At 58.6% G+C, this 14189-nt stretch overlaps 1 protein-coding gene across 6 annotated transcripts in view; it reads left to right on the plus strand.

Moving 5' to 3' along the window:
• The window catches only part of DTX2 (deltex E3 ubiquitin ligase 2), a 31217-nt gene that overhangs the window by 15515 nt on the left and 1513 nt on the right, over positions 1-14189 (plus strand). For 5 of the 6 annotated variants that reach the window (XM_037814004.1, XM_037814005.1, XM_037814006.1 and 2 more), the window contains 6 exons: positions 3066-3166; positions 7597-7737; positions 10276-10349; positions 11347-11505; positions 12801-12962; positions 13960-14049. In XM_037814004.1, the coding sequence (XP_037669932.1) occupies positions 3066-3166; positions 7597-7737; positions 10276-10349; positions 11347-11505; positions 12801-12962; positions 13960-14049 (727 nt within the window). The remainder of the gene's footprint in view (positions 1-3065; positions 3167-7596; positions 7738-10275; positions 10350-11346; positions 11506-12800; positions 12963-13959; positions 14050-14189) is intronic. The other variant, XM_037814009.1, reaches the window with a different exon arrangement.

Below are 14189 nucleotides of genomic sequence, written 5' to 3' on the forward strand. Positions count from 1 at the left end.
TTTGGCTAGCAGGTGAGCAAATGCCCCTGGGTTGGTCGTAGGCATGTGACGGAGCTGGCTGGGGCTGGGGGCGTCGCGTCCATCACTTCTGAGCCAGTTGGGCTTGGAGGCCATGTTGAGAATTCAGTGTCTGCCGGGGTGGAGAGGCTGCTTCCTGAGAGGGGTGGTAAGCTGGCTTGTGGCTACGCTGTTTCCTAGGCTGGAGGGCATCTTGCTGATTTGGGCTCACAGTGGCCAGTCCGCACCTTGGTGCCCCCTTGCTCACCTGCCCCATCCCTGTCCATGCCACTGTACTGAGGGCTGTACGATGTGTCTGAGGCCACCCTGGCAGCTTCTTGGGCCTCGGGCATTTTTTCCAGCTGGGTTTCTGAGGTCCCTGCTTGTTCTGTTCATGGAGCGCCTGGGCCCTGCTGAGTGTTAGGGTGATTTCACGAATCCTCCTGGTGGCCTTAAGGTGGGCAGTGCCCTTCACTCAGAGGTGGCACATCAGGTCATCGAGTTTGTCAGCACAACCAGCAAGTGGCAGAGCCCAAGAGAAGGCTGGGCTGTACTTGTGGGGGGATCTTGATGTTCTCGTAAGGCTGATGTGAGGATGGCTGGAGGTAAGGGGGCAGAGATGGGTCAGGGGTCAGGATTTCCTGGGACATGTGGATCTGAGTTCTTTTATCCAGATCCTCTCTGGGGTCTTTGACCAAACATAAGCGAGTGGGGCTCAGTGACATCCCAGCCCCCCCGTCCCCCGGGGCTCAGCAAGGCTCTCCTCCCACCGCCCGCCTTCAACGTGTGCGGCAGGTGACTTAACAGATTTTCTTCCTTTCCCCTGGTCCAGGGGCTCTGGGTGGCCTTCCCTGCCCCTTTCCCCAACCCTGTATTTTTCTCCGGCACGGACTGCTGATCCGGGCCCTACTGGTACAAGCCAGGCAAGTTCCAGAAGGGGAGGCGGTTGGCCCCGACTGTCTTAACCTTCCCTGCTGTAACATGCGTGTTGCTGCTTGTCCGGTGCTGGGAGCCAGGAGGGTGCCAGGCCAGCCAGCTCTGTGAGTTGAACAGCCTCAAAGGGGCCGCTCTCCTGGGGCAGGTGTGCGTCTTTATTTCCTGAGGCTTTGCAGGAGCTGGGAGGGGCAGGGTTCAGTGGCGTGGGCACAGCCATGTTCTGAGAACAGTTTTCCCTTGCCTAATTTGTGGGGTTGTAGAGCCAGAGGGGGCTTAATAAATACCTGGCCTCTTAAGCCATCAGGCGCTGCTGAGAATTGAAAAAACTGGGCCCTTTGCTCTCCCTAGGGGCTGCGGTACAGTTCGCAAAGTCACGCCAACGTCAGCAGGATTGGGTGAAAGTTAACCATGTACGTGGCAGGGGAAGGCGGCAGGGAAAGCCCGGGAAGCAGCTGTGCTGCCTGGTATGGTGGCTGAAGGAAATGCCCTTTGAGCCAGTGAAATAAAGATTTGTGGAGCCCATGGGTGTGAAATCACCTCATGCTCAGTCTGGGGAAAACATTGGCAGATGGATTTTCTCATGCCCCCCGGGGAAGCTTTCTGAATAGGCATCACAAGTCGAGAAGGTGCCTCATTTGTGACAAAGCTCCTGGGTTTAAGTATGTTTCCCGGTAGCTGAAATGTATCGCTTTAAGCCCCAAAACTTGTGTTTTAATCATGTTAGATGGAAACTTCCCAAAATGTGTCATGCACACTCTCGTCTTTAATAGAGGGCGTGACACCTTGTTCAGCGTTTTGATGACTCGGGGTGGCAATTACGACCAGCAGTCGTGTTGCATCTCCGTGAGGTTGGTTAAGGCTAGGGGTGCTCTGCCCTGGCACTAGCTGGCCTGGAAAATTCGCTCCTGGTCTGCTTTTGTCTGCTGTGTTTTTGCTGCTGCTGCCCTCCCTGCCTCGGGAGCCCCATGCCCTGGCATGCCACCAGCTGTCCGTGGTGGCCACGTGGCAGGCTTTGGGCTGGCCTGAAGCGCGTCCTGCTTCCTTCCAGGTGGGCCCCTGCTCCTGAGTCACTGCAGGCCCCGGGGGCAGCTCTGTTCCCTTTCATGTTTCTCTTTTCCTCTACGATTAGGGGGTAGACTGGTCAGTTTCTGAAGTTTCCTTTGCTCTAACATCGCTGCAGTTTTCTGGATTTAGGGGGGCCCGGCAGGAGGGCACTTGATGGCACCCTGGGCAACAGCGGGTATTTGTGTGCGTGCAACGCTAAGCCTCATGACTGCCCTGGGAGCCTCTCGGTGTCACCTTCGTCTTTCGGGTGACAGCCCTGAAGCTCAGAGAGAGGGGTTCAGTGTCCTGGGGTACACAGCAGGTAGTGTGGACCAGGCACAAGAAGCTGGTCTCCAGGCTCCAGATCTTGGGCTCCTTGTCTGGCACTGGGCTGCCAGAGGTTCCTGTGATGTTATCTTCTGGTATCGATTTGTCATCCTGTCGGTGATAGGGATCTGGATTATTCTTTGAAGTGGCTTCTGCTGGGTTTCTCTGTGGTCCAGATCCTATGTATAGCCCTCATTTTGATGATGTTAGGGAGCCCCAGGCATTTTCAGCTCCTCTTTTAGGATTGTCTTCAGAGTCTCCTTAAATTTCTCAGGAAAAATTTTGACAGCTGCATGTCTTCTTCTCGATATCCTATAAAAGATGAGGTTTACATGCTCAGCAGTATGCTTGCTTTCATATCGCCGAGGTAGAACTCGCAGGGCCGCCCGGCTCCCTGCCTGCCATGCCTCCGCCCCTCCCCAGGCTGGCTTGGAGCTTTATTTTGCCACTGGATTTGCGCAGCAGAAGGGATGGAGGGGGTTCTTAGGAAATGACTTGGGCTGTGGACATAATTGCTTAAGTATTCAGATTCTCTAGGTTAGTTTGGGGCTGAGAGGGTAAACTTTGGACCTCTGTTCTCTTCTCTTCTGATTTTCTTCCTTTCACCTTGTTAGGATCTTTCATTTTAAAAAAGAAAAGCAAAGATCTCGTTCACAAATGGCGGCCATGCGGGAGCCCCACGTAGCTCGGTGTGCCACTCCACCTCTGGCTTCTGCCCGGCCGGTGCCAGGTGATGAGCTCTGCTCTCTTTTCTCCCCCAGTGCCTCCCTGCCCAGTGGTCCCGCCAGCAGCCCTGGGAGCGCCCCTGCCAGCGTGCCCATGCAGATGCCAAAGCCCAGCAGGGTCCAGCAGGCGCTCGCAGGTAGGCTCTCTGCCCTCGGGCTCGGAACAGACTGTGTCCAGCGGGGCTTGATGTGGGGTGGGGAGGCATGTGTGTGGGGGTCTGGGAAGAGGAGGAGCTGTGGGGCAGGGGAAACCTGAAGGGCTTCTTGGGGGGCACTGCCCCTTTTTGGTGATGGGGCAGCCCCAGTGAGTGCATCTGGGCTCCCCCTCCTGTGTCTCTTGGGTGACAGTGGACATTTTGCCTACCTTTCTAAGCTTTGCAACACACAGAATTGTCGAAAAGTCACTTTTCAGTCCTGAAATGCTTGGACAGTTTACTTAAAGCCCCTCTGAGACTCAGAGAGCTATGTTAGCCATAGTATGTCTTGAGTAAGTGGCTTTGTGTCCAGCTTGATCTTTTGTCAACCATACATGCCAAATGTTTTGGAGCTGTTTTTAAAATCCCTTTTATAGGGAATTTTTTTTAAATTAGAGCAGTTGTAGGTTTCAGAAAAACACACAAAATACAGAGTTCCCATATAATCCCCCCCAAACACAGATTTCCCTATCAATGCTTTGTATTAGTGTGATGCTTTTGTTACAGTTAATGAGACAATATTATAATTATGCTATTACTGTAATCCATAGTTTACATTAGGATTCCTATGTGCATACAGCTCTACGGTTTTTAAAAATTTTTATTCTGGTAACATATTCAACCTAAAATTTCCCATTTTAACCACTTACAAATGTACAGTTCACTGGTGTTAGTCACTTGCACTTGCACGATGTCGTGCTGCCGTCACTCCCACCCCTTACTGAGACTTTCCCACCACACAGACAGAAACTCTGCCGATTAAGCATCAGTTCCCGGTTCCCCACGTCTGCCTGTCCCCTGGTAACTTGTGCTTTCATTTCTGACTCTGAGTTTGCATATTCTAATTTACTATCAGTGAGATCACACAAAGGTTATTTTTTAACTTACAGAAAATTTGAAATCTCCACAAAGGCAGACCAAATAGTGTAGCGAGCCGCTGTCCTTGCCGGGTTGAAGCCGGGAAGATCAGGAGTTAGTGTTTAGGCTGTGTCACCATGAAGCGGGGCGTTTGGAGGTGGACCCCGAAGAGCCGGCCGGGCTGGCGCTGGGTGGCCTTCGTCCTCTATGGTGATGAAAGCTGCAGGAGCGGCTGAGACTGTGGGGTGGGCTGGGACCAGGGGCGGGACGCCACGTGCCAGCCGCAACTAGGGGGGCGACGGAGGAAGAGGAGCCACACCGGAACCAGAGGGGAGGGGCAGGGGAACCCCAGGAGGGAGGTCCTGACCCTCAGGCCTCTTGCGCCTGCTTCAGTGGCTGGGGCAGAGGGAGAGTGAGCAAAGATGTGGGCACGAGAAAGTTGCTTGCTGCCTGGTTCAGGTCTTCTTGTGGCATCCGATGCTGTAGGTGAGTCAGTGTCCCGTGTGTGTGTGGTGTGTGTGCGTGTGTGTACATGTGTGTGGTGGTATTGTTGATGTTTTTGGAGAAGGCTTGTGGGGAGCAGGTCTGGGTTCTGGGAGAGGCCAAGGAGAACTGTCTCCCAGGACCTCTGCCCAGCTTTGGTGAGCCTTTGTGGCAGGGCCCGACAGCGGGCAAGATCTAAGGCTGTAAGGCGGGTGAGGTGGATTCAGAAGTGGTCTGGGGAGCCACATGTACACCCTTCCCCCCCATTCTCCCTCCTCTGCTCAGAGGTTAGGGCTCTCTCCAGGCCAGACCCTCAGTTGGTTCTTATGGTTCCCTGCTGCCTTGGCTCCTGGAGCAATCTTGGAGGCAGGTGGGTACTTCAGCCTTCATTTTCCTGATGGGGGAAACAGTCTGGGAACTCGTCTCCATCTGGGAAATAGCAGAGCCAAGACAGGAGCCATGGCCAGACTGCCGCCCCCCCTAAATCCCAGCTCTCTGGTCTGCCTTTTGCAGGGACCCTTGTCCAGGGTCCCGGGCAGTGAGACGACCATAGCACCGTCCCAAGAAGCAAGGCCAGGAGGGTGTCCTTTCCCAAGCCAGCCTGGGCTTCTGGATTCAGGGACACGCCACGGCTGCAGTGAGGGGAGCATTTGGGTGTAGGGTGTGGCAGAGGGATTTGCAGATGAGTGGTTCCCTTTGTGGAAGGGTTTGTTGGTGTTCCCCTCTTCGCCATGAGTGGGTGAGCCCCACAGAGGAGGGGTGCCTCCAAGAGACAGCTCCGCCAGCTGCAGCCCAGTGCCCCCCGTTAGAGGGTTGGGGGGGGGCCCATAACCCAGCATGCCTGACCCCACTGCACCCTGTCCTGTGGGGGAGGAAGCAGAGTCTGTGTGGTACCTTGCTGCTCAGGGAGGGGACGCCGCCCACCTGAGCCCCCCAGCCAGTGAGGGGCGGCACCAGGGCAGACGGAGAGGGGAGCCAGCTAGGATCCTAAGCCCTGGTCGCTAAAGGAAGGGCTGGCCCTTGGTGGCAGAAAGGGGATGTCTGTGTGCATGACTTCACACGCCAGGGGCTCTTCCAGATAAAGAAGGCCTCCTCTCGGGGTATAGAAAAGCTGTGGTTGGTGAGCGGTTGTGGTTATTTGGAGCGCTGTCCCTGAGCCCTTGCCGTTGAGGACGATGTGGCAGCCTGCTCCTGGTTGGGAGGTGGGCCTCCCCTCCATCCTGCCCCTGCATGCTGCTTCCGTGATGTGTTGGGCCTGGGGGGGATTGTCACACTTCCTGAAGAAGGTGGGCGCCGGGGCTGGGGCTGCTTTCTCTGTAGACTTCTAGGTTGAGACCATCTGCCCGTCGTGGCTTGGGTTGGGGGGCATGTCTTGCCCTGACAAGGGCACAAGTGCTGGTCAGGCCGGCCTCTCGGGGACAGATGGCCACCCAGTGGGGTCAGGATGTGTTCGTGCCTCCTGAGTGCTGGAGGCAGAGCTGGGATGTCCTGGCCCTCTGGGAACTGGTGTGTCTGTGTGGGGAGACAGTCAGTCATCAAAATCCACAAGTGATTTCAGGTGGCAAGGAGTGCTAAGAAGAACAAAGCTGGGTACAAAGGAGACAGAGGATTGATGAGGAGTGGCCATTTGGGTGGGGTGGCCAGGGAAGCTGCCTGGCGAGGTGACCTGAGGAGATCTGAGGGACAGGAGGGCTCTGGGAGATGGTGGGCAAAGCACTCCCGTCAGAGGGCGCGGGGGGGGGATTCTCTTGAGAGCCGCACCTGCCCCTTCTCGCACACCTCTGCCTGTGCCTGCTTCTCCCTGCTCAGCTCCCGAGAGAGCCGCATTTGAGCCCAGGAACAACCTTGTGAGGAGGAGGGGGCCCAGTCAGGGCATGGCAGGGGACCCCTGCTGGGGCGGGCACAGCGCCTTGGGGACCCGTGTCTGACTCCATCCAGGCTGGCAGCCTCCGCTGCTCCCCAGCCAGGCGCATGTGCCGTGTGGCCACAGTGGCTGGTCCAGGGTTTTCTCTCCCCTCTGGCCCTCTAGGTTGGATGCCGCCACATCCTCCCCAGGCCCCCTGCTCTGCCCAGGCTCTGAGCCAGATCCTGGGGATCAGGAAAAGCTCCTTCCCCAGGGGAGGAGGTACCTTTGAGCCGACTGATGACAGGGAGGACTTGGGTTGCTGGGCTGCAGACAGCAGGGTAGGCAGGGGGTGTGGCGGGGACAAGACCCCTAGCAGGAAGGACACACTGGGTTCCAGGAGGTGTCAGGTATCTGGAGGGACCCAGGTGTGTGGAGAGCTGGGCAAAGGAGTGAGGCCCCGATTCTGGGCGTTGGGAAGCAGTGCTCTTTGGAGTGGCCTGGCTGCCTCCGTCTGTGGCTTTGACCAACTTCCCCAGAGAAGGAAGCCACAGCCCAGAGGAGAGGTCCCAGGGGCAGGGGATGCCTGGGTGTGGAGCAGTCCCCAGGGGCAGGGTTGCTGCTCGCTCACCTTGGTAAGCACCCGTGTAGGCTGGAGGGCAGGTCAGCTTCCTGTGGCCTGAGCAGGCGGAGTTGTCGGGACCCAAGAGGGCATGGCCGGTCCTGGGGGCTCAGGAGGTGCCTGGGGAGGCTGTGTGAGCTACTCGGCCCGGGAGAACCCCCAGATTTCTAGGGCTTGGCTGTTCCTTTCAGAGTTGCCCCTTCTGCTTCCATGTGCCTGGCACAGGAGGTCACCACCAGAACTGCCTGGGATGTTTCCCGGGTAGCATTCTGCCCATGCCTTAGTGGAGCACTCGGCCTCGCCCCACGGCCTGCTTGGTGCGCTGGCTTGTCAGTTGCTGGTACAGACACCTGGGGACCTTCAGGCCGGGGCTCTGCCCGGCTAGCTCACCCGCCTCTGGCTCCCGGCCTGCACCCCTGCTCAGCCGGCTGGGTGGGCCCTGGGGCGATCTGTGGGCCCTGCCAACTTTTCGCAGAGCTCCCCCTTGCCCCCAGCTGGGGTTGGTGACGTCATGTGCCAAATGACTCCTAACATCTCCCCCTGCATGTCTGCTCTTGCACCGTGTAGGCATGACGAGTGTGCTGCTGTCAGCCATTGGACTCCCCGTGTGTCTTAGCCGTGCACCCTGGCCTGCCAGCCCTCCCGCCTCCCGCCTGGTCTCTAAAAGCCACAGCTCAGTTAAGAGATTGAGGAAAGTGGCCGTGAAAGGTAGTTCCGCTCACACGTGCTCTCTGGCCTTTGCTCGGCCGCCTCCAGTCTCGCTGCCTGCCGACCCTCCCGCGGGGACTGCTCCTCTCTCGCCTCCTCGGCCTGCTCTGTCCCCTCTGTCCTGGCCTTCTGGGGCCCCAGGGGTGTCTTGATTTTCCACACAGGACCCAGAGTTCAGGTCGTCTCTTCTTGGCACAGTTTGAATGAGAGGGACTTGTTTTGGAGGACCCCGTGGCCTGGTAAACATGAAGGTGTGGGGCAAGGCTGGGCTCAGGCCATTGGCTCAGGGGAGGAGGACTGTCCCCTTGCACTGGGGCCAGCACCAAGACAGCACCCAGTCCTGCTGGCCTCCTGGGTGGGGATTCTTCTGAGCAGTTGCCTCTCACGTGGCTGGGGAAGAGGGTGTCAGAGCCATGGAAGGTGCTGCTTGTGTGGAGAGGCCTGTGGGTAGAAAGTGCCGACCTCGCTAAAGCTGGTCATGGCTCTGCCTCCAGCATCCGGCCCTAGAATCGTGGGCAGTTTCAATCCAAACTGACCCTGGAGGTGCTGTGGAGGTACGGAGGGAGTGGGGACCCGGGTCAGCCAGGCCCAGCTTTCAGACTTGGCTCCGGAACTTGCTGACTTTGGGATCTCAGTGCAAGTTCCTCCATTTGTGAGCTGGTGCCGCCTGCTTGGCCACTTGGTTGTGTGAGGGGCGGGGAGTACACTGGGGCATCCGGCCCACAGCTCTGACCACACATCGACTGGCCTGGTGGAGGAGGTGGGCTCAGGGAGCGCCAGGCCTTTATCTACCCAAGACCCCTCTCATGCTTCTTTCTCACTTTGCCTCGGAGCTAGAGATGGAGCTGTGGGCCAGGCAGGCTGGCAGCTCCTAGTGGACTCAGGTTTACCTGGGAAGAGTAAGAGGTTCTCAGCAGCCCCTCCAAGCCTCCTGGAGCCAGCTGTCCCTTTCTTGGAGCTGATGGGACACTTGGTTGGCCCCCTTTGAAAAACAGGGCTATGGAAGGTGACCTTAGTGCTTGGGCGAGGGTGGTGGGTGGGGACCGGGCTGCCGAGCTGGGCCGCACCAGAGCTGGGCCAGGAACTAGTCCTGGTCTTTCAGGGGGATCTCGGGGTTCAGCTGGAGACTGCCCTGCAGCTGCCAGGCATTTTCTAAAACAGCCTTTCCTCAATCTGTGTGGAGAGTTCCGGATCCCAGTTGGCCACTGTGCCAGTCGTACCAAAGTGACCTGAGTCAGGTCCTGGAGATGTGTGTGCGCGCGCGTGTGTGTGTGTGCACGCGCATCTGCTCATGCACGCGTCTGGGTGTGCCTGGGTGTGCCTGCCTGGTGTCCTCGGCCTGTAACTGCCTTCAGGTCACGGCGGCCGATGCCTTTGCAGCAGCCACGGCCAGGGCGGGCCCTGGGCTCCGCCTCTCAGATGGGGGAACTGAGACTGGAGGCGAGAGGATCTGGTCACAGCATGAGACCAGAGTCGGGCCCCAGGCCCCCCTGATTCTCGCCTCAGCCTCTGCTGTCACCCGGCAGTTCAGCTGCCAAGCACTCAGGCCGATGGCTATGAACTTCGGCTCAAACCCCAGCCCCTCTGGTTGTAGGAGACTTGGATGCATAGCTCCACGGTGACCCTGAGGCAGATTGGGGGGCCGCTGGCCAGGTCACTTTCCAAAGGCCTGACCAATTTCCCCAGCCCCCCTTTCTGCTCCTGCCTGGGCTATGCCACAATCCTGTGATTCCGCTGCTGCCACCTAGAAAGCCCCTGTACCTGGTTTCTCTCTCTCACTGGGGTGCGTTTCTGGTCCTCGGGCTGGGACCCTCTGGGTGTGGTGCAGGTGCAGGGCCTCCCACCCGCCAGCTTTCCGACGTGTGTGTGCAGAGGGAAGGGGCGGTTCAGAGAGGAGTGGGGAGCAGCCCAGCCTCTGGCCGCAGGGCGGGCAGAGTTAGGGTGCACTGCCTGCTGCTGCTCAGCTGGGGGGCCGAGCGGGCATGTGGCCGAGACCCCTGTGGGACATGGAGAAGGTGCCGAGGCTCTTGAGCTTATGGTGACAGCATTGTGGTCGACACACCTGGGTGCCCCACCTGGGGGAGGTGCCTGGTGCACGCTGGACTCTGAAGTCCGCTTCTCTGGCTGAGATTTGCATACAGGAATAAGGAAAGTTGAATAAAATAATGCTGCCAAAATAGGTGCTAGGGGTCTTTGACTTTGAAGCCACTTTTACTCTTCTGGGTCTGGCTTCCTGACTTTGTGCAGGTGCACAGCTGAGTGATGCCCTGGGGCACCTGAGGGCTGCAGCACGCTCTTGGCCTGGTCTGGGCCCCCCAGCAGGTGGGCCTGGACAGGGGCTTGGCCAGGCTGCACTCTGGAGTGTTCCCTCCGTGCCTGGCACAGTGTCTCTGCTCTTGCACACTGACCTTCCCCATCTTCAACCCTTCTAACATTTCTCCTGGCAGCTTGGACCTCTCTCTGTCTGCCTTCCTCTCTGGCATCATCCTCTCCAGTTTGTACTCCTTGGGACACCACTCACAGTCTTCTCTCTCCTAGGTGGGTCTCCAAAGCCAGAGCCAGAGCAGGTGATAAAAAACTACACCGAAGAGCTGAGGACACCCCCAGATGAGGTACATGGGGTGGAAGCCACACCGCTTTTGTTTCTAGTTGCAAAAAAGAGATGACACCACAGATGAAAGTTTACACCAGCCCATTCTTCCCAGGGTCCCTCCCTGTGCCATCCTGGGGACCAGGGGTCCTGGAGATGAGAGGTTAGGGACCCTGCCCCGATCCCCGTGGGCTGGCACCTGGGGAAGCACAGTGACTTTGACCGTCCTGCCCCTCTGGTTGTTGGGAGAGCCGGTCAGAGTTCCTGTAATTAGTGGTGTGTGCCAAGCCCTGTTAGGCTTCGGGTGAACCCCAACCTCTTGCCACTGAACCACGTCTTTGGGGGTGGGCTAAAGGTCAGTCGTGCCAGTACAGACCCTGGGGCCCCCGGCACTGCCTTTCTCCTGCAAGCTGAGTGCAGGAGAACAGCAGTTAGCGCAACCTGGACAGAAACCTGGGCGTCACTCTCGTTTCCTCTGCGTGCTCCTACTTCACAGCCCTCGGCCTTCTCTCTCCTCCCCGTGTGGTCCTGTGCTCATCGGGCACAACTGGGCCGTCCTGCCTCCTCCCCTCTGGGCACCGCCACCTAGCCAGCTCGCTCTCCCATACCCCTGCCCTGCCTCCCTGCTGCCTCCTGCTTTCAAGGCTCAGAATGTTGTTTCCTCGACCCTCTGACAAGTTCTCTTTCCCTGGTAAAGCCCACTCCCAGGCCTCTCCCTGCAGAGCCAGCCCTCTTCTCTCCACACAGACTATTCCCATGCTGTCTCTCACCCATGCCCCTGTCATTGCACCAGCCTCTGGGTTCAGGGTGACCTGCCATCTACCCTTCTACAGTGACCCCTTTGAAGGCAGCATTTCTGGGTGACTCATCTGTGTTCTCAGCGTCTTGAACATACGACTCTTGAGTTGACCCTTAACTGTCACTCAGCATTTCAGCAGGTGGAGGTCTTTCTCTCTCAGCCTGGCCTGTCTGGCCCAGCAGCCATTAGCGAGTGTGCCTTGCATTTGCCCTCCCTGCAGGACTGCATCATCTGCATGGAGAAGCTGTCCGTGGTGTCTGGTTACTGCGACGTGACCAACAGCAAGAGCCTCGGGCCCGTGGCCGTGGGCCGCCTCACCAAGTGCAGCCATGCCTTCCACCTGCTCTGCCTGCTGGCCATGTACTGCAACGGGAACCAGGTGCCTGCCGGGTGCCCCCAGCCCCTGCCTCAGTCACACCTGAGTCCTGGAGGCCCCTGGGCATGCGTGGGCCTCTCTCTCCATGGCCTTGCCCTGCAGGAGGATGGGTGTCAGCTGCAGGGAGGGCTGTGGTGGGCAGGCATGGTGTCACCAATGGCAGCTTCCCTCTGAGGTTTGCAGAGTGGAAGAGATGGAAAAGCGACCTTTCCCTGATGGTTGCATCATCTTTCTGGCAGTCCCCTGCACATCATTTTGAAAGAAGAGCAAACGAAACCCAAAGCGAGCAGGGAGTAATCAATAAAGACTAGAACCGGAGCAGGCAAAGCAGCAAAAGAGCTTCTTGGGCGTGGGCAGGCTGGGGGCCCCTTCTGAAGGCCTGGCTGGCTCTCTGGGGTCTGCCCCACTCCTCAGCTGGGGACCCACTGAGCCGACCACCCACCCTCTAGCCAGGCCCTGGGGCTCCAGCCTCTCAGGGCGGCAGAGCACCACCTCAGCCTTGCCATCCATCCATCACCTGCCTCAGGTGCTTTGCATTCACGCTCTCACTGCGTTCCTGCCATGCCCCTGTGGGGTTGTCACTGAGCCAGTGCGGGAACGTGCTCTGAAAGGGAGCCCTGCTGGGACCACCAGTGGGAGAGTGGCCAAGCCAGGCTGGGAGGCAGGGTGATCTGGGCCCACAGTGCCCTCCAGAGAGGGGCCTGGCTCGAGCCCGTAGCAGCTCACGCCTGGCTGCTCTTCCTTGAGTGGGATTTAGGCACATGAACAGAGGCTGGGAGGACAGAGAGAACCAAATCATGTGAGAGGCCTCTAGGCCAGGCATGGCCCCCCTTTGCTGTGCCCCTGTGCCGACCTGTGCCTGCCTGTGCCAGCCTTGGTGCTGGCGGCGGGTACATCAGTGGCAGGGCTTTCTTCTTGGATTTTTCTTTATTGTGCAAAGACACATGTAACATAAAATTTACACATTTTTGTTTCATCTTAAACATCATTAGACTGTGGAGACTTATGCTCACAAACCTGATTTTCTCTTCTGATTCCAGTCTCCTGATATCACACCTCCTTCAAAGAAAACTGCAGAATGAGTTTTTGGTACAAAATTTATCTTCACAAAGGAACTGTTGGAAACGGAGTTTCTGCGAGGGGTGCTTGCTGGGAGTTGGGAGCTTTGCAGGAGCTGGCTGTGACCATGGGCAACCCCTTCTCCCAGGGCCTCTGGGTCCCCCCTGGCCACAGACATGACCGTGTCTGGAGCCCTCTCGGGCAGCCAGCTCAGCCTGTTGTTCTCTGCTCTGTGCCAGGATGGGAGTTTGCAGTGTCCTTCCTGTAAAACCATCTACGGAGAGAAAACCGGGACCCAGCCCCAGGGGAAGATGGAGGTCTTCAGGTTCCAGGTGTCCCTCCCTGGCCATGAGGACTGCGGGACGATACTCATAGTTTACACCATTCCGCACGGCATCCAGGTGAGGCCAGCCCCAGCGCCTCCCCCGGCCTCTCCCGCGTTGGTCACCCCCAGGCACATCTCTTCCTTCCCTGCTGCTCTCCGCGGCCTGTCCCTGGGCTGGGAACGGGGAGGTGAGGGAGCCGGGCGAGCTCTGAGGAGCCGGTGATGGCGCGCGGCCCTTTCCCGAGCCAGGGGAGGCTTCCTGGAGGAGGGGACGTCTTAGCTGGCCTTGTAAGCACACGGGCAGGAAGAGCACTGTGGGCAGAGGCTGGTCCCTGGGGAGCCCGGGGGCATGGTGGGCATCGGGGAATCCTCCCAGGTGATGGGGGGCGGGGTGAGGCGGCCGGGGGCAGTGCAGGACCCTGTCCTTGAGAGACCAGCCAAGGGGCCAGTTCCTTTGTAGGGCGTGGGGGGCGGCATCTGGATTTCAGATGCGAGACAGGATCTGAAACCCAGGGAGACCCAGACAGCGTCCTGGCCTGGAGGGCTGATCTCAGGCCAAGAGCCAGGCAGGTTGTCCATGGAGCTGTTTTCCCTCTTTTTTCCCTTTATCACATCTCCATGGCTCCAAGTGAAATTTAAGAACATTCCAGGTGGGGTCAGAGCCACAGAGCAGGAGGGGGGTTTTGAGCCATGTGGGGGGGTGGTTGGCATCGCTTGGGCAGCAAGAGCTCTCACCCCTCACCGTGCTGTATCCGGGTCCCCTCAAGTCTCAGTGAAAGATACAGCCTGGTGAGCAGAAGGAGGGGCCTCTGCGTGCTGGTGGGTGGGCGTCATGCAGGATGGCCCTTCCGCCCAGTGCCCAGAGGGGCTCGAAGGAAGTAGGAGAGGGTCCGTCCCTGCCTCGAGGCAGCAGTGGCCTGGGGCCAGGCTCACAGGGAGGGAGGTCATGGGTGGGGGGCGATGTTAGGCATTTGGGGGGCTGGGGTTTGAGGTAGGGGTGTGTTTGGTCACTTCGGTGCAAGGACCGACACCGGCCGGAAGGTTCATTCCCACTCCCTTATGTTCCTCTGCAGGGTCCCGAACATCCCAATCCTGGAAAGCCGTTCACTGCCAGGGGGTTTCCCCGCCAGTGCTACCTTCCAGACAACTTCGAGGGCCGCAAGGTAAAGGCCCTGCCGCCTGCCCGGGCAGGGAGCTGCCCTCCAGTTGGCAGCCCGAGTGGACTCCGGTGCCCTGGGGAGCTGTGGATGCAGAGCGAAGCGGGGCTGGGGTGGGGCCCCAGACTAGTGGCCACGTCCACCCC

The sequence above is a fragment of the Choloepus didactylus genome, chromosome 21, assembly GCF_015220235.1.
Source record: "Choloepus didactylus isolate mChoDid1 chromosome 21, mChoDid1.pri, whole genome shotgun sequence".
In the NCBI taxonomy this organism is placed as follows: Eukaryota; Metazoa; Chordata; class Mammalia; order Pilosa; family Megalonychidae; genus Choloepus; species Choloepus didactylus.